This window comes from Neopelma chrysocephalum, unplaced genomic scaffold (genome assembly GCF_003984885.1).
Source record: "Neopelma chrysocephalum unplaced genomic scaffold, ASM398488v2 Primary Assembly neopelma1_116, whole genome shotgun sequence".
Classification (NCBI taxonomy): Eukaryota; Metazoa; Chordata; class Aves; order Passeriformes; family Pipridae; genus Neopelma; species Neopelma chrysocephalum.
In genome coordinates, this window is record NW_020897778.1 from 583,177 (window position 1) to 595,495 (window position 12,319).

Sequence of the window (12,319 nt, forward strand, 5' to 3'; positions counted from 1 at the left end):
GACAAGCCCTGACCTCATCCCCTTTCTGCCCTCCACCATCTCTTGCTTTGGCTCCCCCTTCCCACAGCAATCCTTCTGCAGCTCAGGGCACACAGGTTATTGATGCTACTGCAGGATCCTGTCTAAGTATGGAATGGCAGCTCCCCGGCAGCAGCGCTGCAATGCCATGGACATGCACCATATGAGGACAAAGAAGAACTGGAAAACAAAGTGACCAGAAAATCCAGCAGCCAAGGCAGCCTTTAAGACCTAGAAAAGGGTTTTTTTCAAGATACAAGAGAAAAAGTTCTGATCCTCATTTAACTTTTCCTTCCTTGATTCATCTCCAGGTCTGTTGCTCTTAGGGATGTTCAGCCCTCACCACTCCCACCCCCTGGCCCCCCAGCCCAGCCCACTCTTACCTGAGGGGTATCCGGATGGCGATGATTCTGTCGATGGCAATAGCAAGGAGGCTGAAGATGGAACTCTGAGTCAAGACCAGGACGAAGCAGGCGATGAAGAGGCAGCCATAGAAGAAGGCACAGAAGCCGGTGCTGATGGTGATGGCGAAGGGGATCGCCAGCACGCCCACGGCAATGTCAGCAGCAGCCAGGGACACCACGAAATAGTTGGTGACGTTCTGCAAGTTGCTGTTCAGGTAGACGGCCCAGCAGACCAGGATGTTGCCCAGGATGGCCAGCACGGCGATGATGAGCTCCAGGATGATGTAAGCGATGTCTGAGAGGAAGTCGTCCTGCCCATGTACTAGCATGGTGAGCACAGCCAGGCCGGTGTGAGCAGGGGCCGGGACAGCTCAGCGTTCATATCTGCAGAGCACTGAACAGCCAGGACACCGCGAAGCTGCCGGGGATCTGTGGAGCGCTCACTGCCAGCCCTGCAGGCTGCTCACACACACGCTGCCCTCCCCAGAGCTGTTCGAGGGCTTTACAGTACCAGGTGTCAAGGAAGAGAGCCCAGGGTTTGCCAACTCCAGCAAAGTGGATTAACCAGATGCAGAACAATTCAAACTCCAGCAGACAAACGGATAGGAGAGTCTCTCTCGTGGACAGACACTGCTCCCCAGGCCACAGAGTCCAGCAGGGAACACAACACAGCAAGAGTGCTGTACTGCAGCGTCACATCAGCTGCGATGCTTTGCTTCCTGTTGACAATCACACTGCTAGTCATGGCTTCATACCTACTAGCAACATCCTCTGCTTCTCTTTTTCACCTTTTCCCACTAGGACTTGAGAAATATTCTCTTCAACTGAAGAAAACATTGAACTTCTTCACTTGTAGTTTCCTTTAAAAAAAAAAAAACACACAAAAAATCAACACCAGCCACACACACTAAGTAATCAGCTCTATGGAGGAGATGGAGAAAGCCAAATCTCATTAAAGTGGCACAGTAAATTGATAACGGATATTAGACAGACCTAGAAGAATACATCATTGGCAAAATTCTCACATTTTGTCTATCCTGAAAGCTGCAGGGCCAAGCCCAAGTTCAGGAAGGCAGCATTTCACAGTAGTGATGAGAAACAAGGGACGTTTTGTTTTTGAGGCTACCAACTGAGCTGGCACTTCAGCAGCTGCTCAATAGCCTGCCCTGAAACACGAGAGCCCCACTAATTATGCCTTGGCAAGTGCTGAGGCTGCAGAGAGGAAAGGTGGAGGAGCCCTTTCACATACACCTGTCTCCCTCTGATCGCAAACACCACACTGGAGCCATCATGTGCTTTGCCCCAAGAGTGAGCTGCACCAAAACGCTGCTCTGCAGTGACAGGAACCCTCATTAGAGGGGGGTTGTGCTGCTGGCATCTGTGGTCACCCCTTTGTGGCCAGACCCAGCCTTGCCTTCCCATGCACAGACACTGGAATGTGATCTGTGGGAGGGAGAAAAGCTGGAGGTTTGTCAGACAGTGACATCTTTGAGGACATTCCCGCAGACCATGAACACTCTTTGCAAGGGTCTCTGCAGGCTCCCCTCCTGCAACACCAGCATTTTTGTTCATGTGAGTCTGTATCCTATAGGCAAACCATTTATTCATTATACCTGCACTGTCCATAGCGTTTGTGGCACCCACACAACAGTGTAGGTCACCATCGCTCTTCACCTACAGCCCGCCAGAAACACATCCCCCAAAATACACCTCTCCCAGAAATACACACATGGGCACGACACCAACGCCATCTCTCCGGGATACAGTCGAGTTCCTGCAGTGTCATGCACACAAACCTGGGGCTGAAGTTGGTGCTGCTTGCAAGGGAACACGGTCCTGCAGCAGCGTTTCACCCAGGCAGATACACGTGGCCTGCGCACTCATCCCCTCACGCTGATCTCGCAGGTCACCTCGTACCTCTGCTGCCATATGGGTGCATTTCACCACAGTCTCAGCTAAAAATACAGCAGTGGAGAATACAGTTCCCTGAGCTTTGTGCCACAGTCAAGAGATAATTGCTTGCTGTCCTCGCCTGTCACTTGCAGAGTGGGTTGTAAACCTTATTTAGCAAGCTTAAGCAGTGATATTTTCTCATTAATTTAAGAAACAGCTACTTGAAACATCAGAGGGCTTGGAGAGAGAGATTCACAGCACTAACTGATAAATCACCCGAGCTCAGTTTTGGATGCAACATGAACCTCCAAAACACAAGATTATTGGGACCCATCCACAGGTGATCTGGCTTGATTTCACCCAGCAGGGCTTGATGCCTTCACAGTTCACTCTGTTTTCAAGTCAGAAACCTAATTTCTCAGGATAAAATAAAAGGGTAAAGACAGTGATAATAAAAGAAAATATGATTAACTTGTGATTCACATCTGATCTCAGGGATATAATCTAATTTTAGACCTTTCATTGATTTAGAGCTCTATCGCTAATGCTGCATTTGAAAGGAAAGTGAATGATTCTTGGTGGTTTGGACGTGCTTCAAAAACCTGGCTTTTCTCCACCTCCAGCAATCTTGTTTTTGTGTTTTCTTTGGTTCAAGTGGGAGAAATCAACAGAAGAGATTATTGTGTGATCTAGCCGTTAAGAGGAAGATAAAGATCATCCATTTAATCTTTTTTAAAGAAGAAAAACCCACAGAAGCCTCTATATTGTCCACCTCTTTACAGCAAAAACTCCCATTTTCCACTGACTTCCTAAAGATTTGCTTCTACTTCCTTGAATTTCAGGGATGTCAGTGATATGCCCTTACATCACTCTGCAAGCATCTGATTGTCCATTACAAATCCCAACAGGTTTGTTCCAAAGCAGCAATATTGAAACCTCCCCCCTCAGCCCAACTTCCAGGGAAGGGGATTAGAATTAATATAAGATAGAAATAAAGAAGGTCTGGAGGGAGAAAAAAAACAGAAAAGGCAGGATGAGAAATAAACAACGCTTTGTGCATGTGTGGGAGCAAGAAATGGGGGAAGAAAGACAGGAAAGAGCTGGTGTGAGAAAAAAACCCAACCAAACAAGGGAAGCAGTGGGCAAAACATGCCCCTAAGAGGAAGGTGTGTGTGTCCCTGTCAGAGGCTGTGCCTAAGGGCTCTCAAGTGGGAGCTCCTGTGTCCCTCAGCATCACAGCAGCAGGGATGGGGACAGGGTAACACTCCAGCCTCTCCACTCCCCAGTGTGCTCACATGTTTCCATGCAGGTCAAACTCACGACCAAACTCCAGTGTCAGGACATGTTTAGAAAAAATTAACAAATTACTGTGACATACGTGGGCCAAAACTGCTGCTATGGAAAATAAAGCCATTACAGCTCCCCCCACAAGCTCCTCTGAGATGTTTGAAAGGAGGTGGCCTGAGAACTGGGCATGTTAATCCTGATGCTGAGAGGATTTAAATAAAGTCCTGCTGTGTTGCTCTTGCCCCTCATGTTCACAGCACATACACCTCAGTGAAGAGGATCCAAGCAAAATTACTGGGATATTCTTCCCCATTTGAGAGCTTCCTTTATTAGGATTATGAATCCATATTAATCCCAGATGCATTTTGTTTAACCTGACTCTTTCGATGGCTCATCTCAAATTCATTTTCCAACAGGACACAGAGGGAAGCTACAGACCTACACTGTGGAGGTCCCACACATACTGATTGCTCAGGACAAAGACAGCTGGAATTGCCTACAGCTCTGCATGCACCCTGAAAAAGCATGATGCTGGAATCTGAAGTTTAATGACCACATCACACACTGTTTTCTGACACAACAGAGCTTTTAACCTTCTGCTTCAACTGTTTGTTTCATGGTCTGATGTTAAATTTTAATTTTCTATCTCTGAATTTGCTTAGTCCCTTGCTTCCCATCCCCCTTCACAAACAGTGGCTTGATTCTTCATCCCAAGCCCTAGTCATTTATTCCGAAGCAATCGGAATGTTATGTCCAGGAGAGGACAACATGTCCTTCCACCCTCTGCTCTCAGATGGGCCGGAAAACACAGAGTTCTGCAGAGCCAGCACATCTCAGGAGAGAAACAACCAGGGCTGAGCAGGTGTCCCAGCCACAACAAAACAACATTTTGTGTCTGCTTCAGCTCCGCTGCTTCTGAGTAGCCACTGCCATTAGAAAAATCAATTACTGGCCACACAACCCCAGCACATCAGGGGCCTCACCTGCTGCTGACAGAACGTGCCACAGCCCAGGAGGTTTCACGTTCAGCCTGAACTCCCCACTTCAGTTCCCCTCTCACAGTGTCACTCTCTGCAGTGTTCACCTGACATGATAACAGATCTCAGTTCTAGAAGTATTTGCAATTTGCTTTAAAACAAGAACAGACTCAGCCTCTCTTCTTATACAGCTAGAAATCCACTGTACTGGGACAAAATGAAATCCAGACCCCCTAGAGAAGATGACACATATCCAGAGGGAATACGAAATTTATTGTAGAATTGTCTACCTCATGCAAGACCCAAAGGCTCAACAACCAGGTCTAACAAGACAAAATTAATTGACAATCTGCTTTACTCACTGGGGAAGTGTCTATTTAACATCTAGGCCCTTGAGGGAACAGCATGGCAAGCTTCTTGAAACTTAGGGAAAATAACCTGTATCACGCAACAGGCTGGACAGCTACAATTCGTATTTCTTCCTAAGCCTGTGTTTTATTTTGTTAATTCCTTCTCGATACCCTGGGCTATGTTCCGGCCTTTTCCCCATTATTAAATAAACCTTTTTTGCCATTCACAAACCTGTAAAGCTGGTGCTCTGTTCATTTTTAGTGACTTGGAACACTCTGTTCTCTCTCATATTTCACCCCCCCAATGAAAAACTGCTCCTTGAAAATTCAATAAAGCATCTGAACAGCACGTTCCCATGAAGCAATTCACCACCAGAGCCTAAGCAAGCTTTTGTTTGGCATCTCCAGTTGGCTTTGGACTAAGAGGTTGCCCCTTTTATCTCCTGAGTACCAAAATCATCAAGTTGAGCCTGTGGCCACTGCTTGATTCAAATCACCCACCTCAAACAAGCTCTTGGCCCCTCTAGGTTGAGTTTGTCCTGCTTTTGGACACCCACACTCTGTCACGCTGGTGCAGAGCAGACTCACCCTCTGCACCCGTGCCAGGCTGACAATGTCTGTGACACTTCAGTTTGACAGCTACTCTCATATTAGCAAAATCTCCAGACCATCAGCAGCCCTTAGGGCACCCAAGGCTGCCTGTGGGCACGTAGGTGACAGGCTGCAGCTTCCATGGGCTCCAGAGGGAATTGGTTTCTTTGTCTGCTCTAGGATGGGGTAAGAGGCAGCTCACCGGGGCCATGGGGTATGTTCATCAAGGCTCATTCCACAGATCACAATCTAGCATCTCCTTTTGACAACATGACCCTTCCCAGATACCAGCCACATGCAGATTACCTAATTCCCTCAGGGAAAATCCTTGAATTCACATATGGCTGGTAAGCAGAGAAATTGGTGCGGCTAAATAATTCGTTTCCTACTTTTCAAAGCCTGGAGGGGGAGATGCTTGTCAGTTTTTATCCTCTCTTTGAAACCCCTTCAGCTCAAAGAGAATCTCCCTATCTTTTAAATCAAAGACTCCAAGAAATCTCTCCCCATCACTTCAGAGGATCAAGTCACAATAAATGAGCCCCTGTGCTCACAGGCAATACACAAATTTGCAAAACAAGTGGGGCTGTAAAACAATGAAAACAGGTGTCCTTTGGGGAGAACCGCAGGGAAGGCAGCAGGAGCACTTCTCTGTGTTGCTCAAGGGTTTCCTTTCTGAAGTTTGGTATTTTTATGAATATTTCAGGTAGAGCAGCTTCTCTGTGCCCCTGATTGCTCACACACAGTCCGAGTGCCTGGAGCTGTCAGAGAGCACCTCACAGCTCTGCCTCCCCTTCGGGGGAGTTGCGGCTGGGTGGGGCAGGAAAGAGGAGGAAGGAGGCATCACCCATCTAACCAAGACATACATTTTCTGATTCCCCTATTTGCTTTATTATTGGCTGCTGGCTAAATGATCTTTTAGGTCATCTGCTTACAGTAATAGGAGGAAATTAAATATTAATAATAGACTATTTCCCTCTAGACTGCTCTTTGTTAACAAAGGATACAAGTGAAACAAAGCAGGCAAAATTATAAGCACACCATGGTCTTGGTTTTCAGGTACCTGGAGCGCTTGCACTTTCCCTCAGCCTTCCCTGGAATTACAGATGCCCAATGCCCTTCCACTCCTGCCTGTGTGGACACCCATCCAAGTGCAGAACACAGGGATGTGTGGAAATCCCTGTTCTGTCAAGGGGCTCTGCATGGCAGTCTGCCCCTTCCAGAGAACTGTGCCAGACTTTATGCAAAATACCACCTGAGCCACTGATGCTCTGACTACAGAAGTGCAGGGCCAAGGATTTTTGGACAAGCACAGAGCTTGTCTCCACTTGAAGTCTTCCTCCAGTGTAAACCCTACAGTGGGGTAACAAGCTTTCTGGATTGGCTTTGCAAATTCTCCTGAAATACTGAGTAGAGGGCTTCAGCTCTGCTACACTTGGTGTCATCTCCTCTTGCAGGAAAGTAACAGTTCTCCAAGACTTACAACTCCCCTCCATGTACTTGTGAAAGGCAGAAGGAATGGCTCTTCAGAGATCTGTACTGTCTCTGATCTTCCTCTGTCAGCTCAGAAATGGGGAAGAGAGGCAACAAATCTGCTTTACATTTCCATCCCTGCTGCAGTCCAGGCTAAAAAGGGAGGCTGCACTCCCAGCAGGAACATGCATTGTGAATTTGGGGGTAAAGTCTTCACTGATCGGGGGATTACCAGAGACACCCTCACTGCTGCACCAGTGACAGCAACAAAAACAGTAATAAAATCACACCCTGCAGGCCTGTCCTGTGTCTCTCTTTTCCTCCTGTTTATGCCCCATAAAGAAAAAAAAATCAAAAATGCCCCAAAAGTGAAACCCCACTGGACAACAAGCAATGGTCATAACAGAGATGGGCTGGCTGATAGGGATGGTTAATCCAAAACCAATATTGCAGCTTTGCCTCCTGTGATAGAAGTAGATTAATTTTTATTGCAGTAGCGGAAGACCAGAACAAAATGCATTTGACCACTTTTTTCCTAAGTGGATGTTATAAATGTTTAAAAGCAACAAAAACCTCACAGTAATTATTCCCATTCTAATGGTCATAAAAAGCCAGGGAGGGCACAACTAAGTAAGGCTGAATGACCAGCAGTTAAATAAGCCAGATCAAACCAACAGAAGGGAAAACACTCCCCTGTGCTCACTAAAGTCTCACTGGGCAGCAGGCAACATGATATATTGCCAAAAGGCACCAAAACATGTTGGATTTTTGAGCAAACTATTTTTATTCAGGATTGCTGATGTTGATTTACCTATGGTGGCATTTGTAAAAAATAAAAAAAACCAACAAACATTTGGATAAGCTTTCATAAGACAGAGAAGTGAAAAAAGCATAATTAAAACCATGTACCATGGCCAGCAACAACTTATTACTGCCAATATCATCCACAATGTCTCTGAGGAGCCAGTTTTCCTTTCCTGTGTGAGGGAAGAATTCAAAGCAAACTTTGCCTCCCCATAGCCCTACTAAAGCCAGCTGTGTTCATACATAAGGAGCATTTCCTTCAAGAACAAAATAAGATAAATGAGGAAACAGAATATCAAGAAGAGGTGACTGAGGAATTACAGGCAAGGGAAGAGTTTACTCTGAAAATATTTATTGTATTGCTGATCTGTTTTAAAATAATTGAGTAGACTTCTCTCCAGATGTGACTTTGCCTCTCATTTCTATGTGAAGTTTCCAGGAAGGCAGTTGAGAATTGGGTTCATCTGTTCGTTTTCCTGCGTTTTTATCCAGTTGTTCCCAAACCCTATTTGCCTTCTCTAATTACAGGTTTGTCTCCACCAGGCCCTGTGATCCCTGCTCCCTCTCTCAAGCACTGTCCTTCTGCAGGTTGCCAGTAGTGTTTGCACAAACTCTGATGGTGGAACAAAAACTCTCCCCAGTGCAGGGAGAGCTGCTGTACCAGGCCAACCAATATCCTGCCTTCTGCAGGAGAAGGAATGTCACTCTTTCCATCTCTCTCCGTGTAACTTAAAATTACTCCCAAGCTGTCCTTCCCTATCCTGATGAAGGCACTGTACAACTTGAACAGAAAATGAGTGAATTCTACCTGCCTCTGAGCCAAAGCAAAGCTGTCTCACTGCATTAGCTCACCCAGAGCTCACCCACTGACCCCTCTGAGCAGGGGTTGTTCCTGAGGACCCACCGTGAAGCTCCCATTACCACCCAAGCAGTTTGACTCACACCCACCCACAGGCACCACTCAGGCCTCCATTGGGTTGCTAACACAGCTCATCTCATCCTTCCTCCCTGACTTGCTGCCTTCTTTGATCAGTTTAAGCAGTGACACAGCTCAGCCCGAGCTCCACAGAGCCCGTCCTGCTGACACGGAGCAGAGCCCACCCAAACCCCCCAGTGCTCCCCCACCCTCTGCCCCTCAGCCCAGGGACTGCTGTTTGCTCTGTAGGGCTGTTCACTGCTGGCTCAGCCACAGAGATCGACCCCGTGCTCCCTGTGCCTTGTAGAACAGGCTGATTTTTCAGCCAGCACAAGACCCCTGCTTCCTCCCATGTCCCAGGGGGTGCCCTGGCCCCTTTTGCACCCCCAGGCTGGGCACCAGCACCTTTTACACAACTCACTTCACATGTTTGTCAATCAGCTGCCAGTGAAAAAGGATTTAGACAGTGACAATGCTGGTGGGGTGTGTGCTCATCCCAAAAGCAGGCAAAAGCCACAATAACAAATCTTCTGCCTCCTTAGTTTGTTTCCATTTTTTCAGATACTTATCCTGACTTGCTCACGTTTATTTGCTCGGTGTCTCGCCTCATCATTCTGTTGGTGTTTTCTGTCTTAGTCTCAAAACTATTTAAGACATTTTTAGGACTCTGCCACCCTCTGTGGATAAGGAGGAGTTGATGCTCTGATGATGCCTTGAGGCCACATGCCCTTCCTTTGTCACTCCCTCTGCTCTTTGCCATGGCTTGCACCACACTGCTGTCACTCTTGGGAGGTGACTTGCACTTTCACTATCACAAGAAGCCACACCAACACAAGCCTTTTTAGAGGTTCTCAAAGGGACTTCTTTTTTGCCCCCAAGTCTATGATTATAATCCAATTTATTAAGAACTCTCCAGTGTCACTGCTCAGTGATCCCAGAGCCTCAGTGTTTAGCTGCTGCTCTGAGGACTTTAAGTCTTTCTTCATTTCCTAAGTCCTTGTGCTGTGGTAAGAGCACATCCGCTACAGTGACAGCCTGGTACCTCTCCCTGCTTCCTGCTCTGACAGCTGCAACTGCTGAGGGAATGACATCCCTCATCATTGGTGTCTCTCCTACATCAAACCACCACACTGGAAAACCAGTAGCCATTCATAAATCGCTTCAGAAAACATTTTCCTGGACTTGCCAGCAGAGACACCTCCACCACCCTCAGAAGTGGCCCTTCTGTCCTATGAAAACTTCAGATTTTTACAGTTTCTGCACAACAAGACATCATAAAAAAGCTCCAGCTGTAAAGAAACCTGCAATCGTTTCTCAAATGCATGACAACCACGATCCTCACACCTTGCCAAACAAGGATAAGCCAAAACAGACTCCCAAGACAAATTCCTTAGGGACCGTGGCATTTGACTTCAAACTCAAAAGATGTTAGTCAAGCAGAGATGGATCCCAGGGAGATGCCCAGAACAGTTTCTCCCAAGTGGACTGTGTCCACCTCTTTTCTGCTGCAATCAGACAGCTGGGCTGTACTGTGGCTATGTGGGGGAAGATTCCCCTTTAGGAATGATGTAGGAAAGTTAAAAAAAACTGTCAATGAATCCTCTTTCCAATTTTCAGCCCATGAATACACCTTCTCACCTTTCTACATCCTGCAAGAGCTGGCACCATTCAACTGTATCAGAGAAAAAGAATCACATAACTCCATCAAATCCCCAGAATCCTCTATGCCTACCCATGTTATAGCCCTAAACTAATCAAAATGGTCAAGCAGAGTTTGGATCAACATTTCACAAGACCCAGGATGACATAAATGAAAACATTAATGTTTTTTAGGTGTTTGACAAAGTTAGGTGCCTCAGTTTTAACAGGTTCAGCTACAAAGGTCTGACTTTTGGGACTGACAGAAGTAATTCCAGACTCTCCCTGACTAGGTAGTCATTAGCACATGTCATTTTTTGCCAAAATCCAGGCTGCAGAACATTTTTAAAAGTCATCATGCTTCCCCAGAGATGCTCCAGGAGCTGTAATGGTGCTGGTGCCAGCCCAGGTCAGTGTGATGTGATTTTCCATGGTCCCATTGAACCTGGGCACTGATCTGTGGATTGGACGTCTGTGGAAACTCTAATTATTCAAATCAACTTCAATCACGTGCCTCTCTTCTGAAGATCTTATTAAAAAGCCACATACCTCTTAGCTGTCTTTTATCCTGGGGAATGTTTCCTATGGAAAATCCCAGTCTGTGCCCAAGTATTTGGATCTCATACTGAAACCAAAGCTGTTACCACCACAGAACATGGTATTTAACAGCCCACTTCCTTTAACTCCTTAACCTCAACAAGTGATTCATACCAGGGTCTGACAATGCTATTCTGGGGAAAACTCAATAGCCAAAACGATAGGTCAGTTTGCAGAGGACTTTCCCAGTACATGAAGGGGGGGATTTGGGTAACAGAGCAACATTACAGAACAGGCAAAGAGAGCAGAAACAATTCTGCTGCCCTAGGAAGAAAAAAAAAGGTGAGGAAAAAAGGGAAGACAAGAAGTAAAAGGAGAACACAAACTCAAAACAAGGTATGTCCAACAAAGCAAAACCAGGAGAAAAATGGAGGAGACTCTGAGATCTTGGAGAGCTGCTGAACAAGGGGCCACAACTGTCACTGCAAGAGTCACCTGGGACAAACACAGGGGACAGGGAGCCAGGGAATGCCAGGGGACAGGGAGTCAGGGATTGCCAGGGGACAGGGAGCCAGGGATTGCCAGGGGACAGGGAGCCAGGGAATGCCGTATCTCAGCCGCCGGCAGATAAAACAGCCCCAATCTGCAAGGTCGAGAATGCCTGAGTGCCTTCCCTCCTGGAACCCAGTGCAATCACAACTTCTAATCAACATACAGACAGGAGCCCAGCATGACATCTGTCACGTCTCCAAAGCTTAAGGAAACCCCCCTTTCCTCTCCCTGTATCAGAGAGGGACAGGAAGATTCCCTCATCCTCTGTATATGCCTTTCCCTCCCCCTGTTCCTGGCTCAAACCATCCCTGGAAGAAGTTTCCCTCCCCACTAACTTCTCCATTGTCTCAGATGCATTGTTTGCAAATGCTCCCTAAAAATGCTTTGTAAAGTATCTTTATTCCTGTTTCAGGTTTTTCCACATCCCTATGTAACACCTGGAGTTTATCTTGTTACCTGTCAGATAGTGATAAACCTACTGCATGCGACCCCTGACTTGCCATCTAAGATAAATACAATTTGTCTTGTAGCTGTCATTTCTTTTCAAATCCTGCCTTGCACAGCTGCATTTGTAGTGGTAACAAATTACTTCTTTGGGCTTGAAATGTGAAAATTTTCAAAAAATAAAATCAAAATCAAAAATAAAATAAAAATCAAATCCACATCAGCAAGAGCCCCAAAATATAAGTAAAATTTCAAGCACAGCCTTCCTGACACTAGATTTATTGCTGCTTTGTGGGCAAGGAGGCCCCAGGACTGCTTTTGCATATCTTCTGCAATGGCATTTGCATGCCCTGTACATGAGGTACATTGTATTTTATGCTACCAACAGGCCCAAAGATGAAAAGCATCCTTTCCCCAGAACAACTTGATCCTAACTTT

The 12,319-nt window shown here is 46.4% G+C and overlaps 1 protein-coding gene across 2 annotated transcripts in view; it reads right to left on the reverse strand.

Annotated features, from left to right (window-relative positions):
* Positions 1–12,319, reverse strand: part of ADORA2A (adenosine A2a receptor) — a 35,107-nt gene that overhangs the window by 11,906 nt on the left and 10,882 nt on the right. For both annotated transcript variants that reach the window (XM_027696781.1, XM_027696782.1), the window contains one exon: positions 402–1,282. In XM_027696781.1, the coding sequence (XP_027552582.1) occupies positions 402–751 (350 nt within the window). In that variant the 5' untranslated portion in view covers positions 752–1,282. The remainder of the gene's footprint in view (positions 1–401; positions 1,283–12,319) is intronic.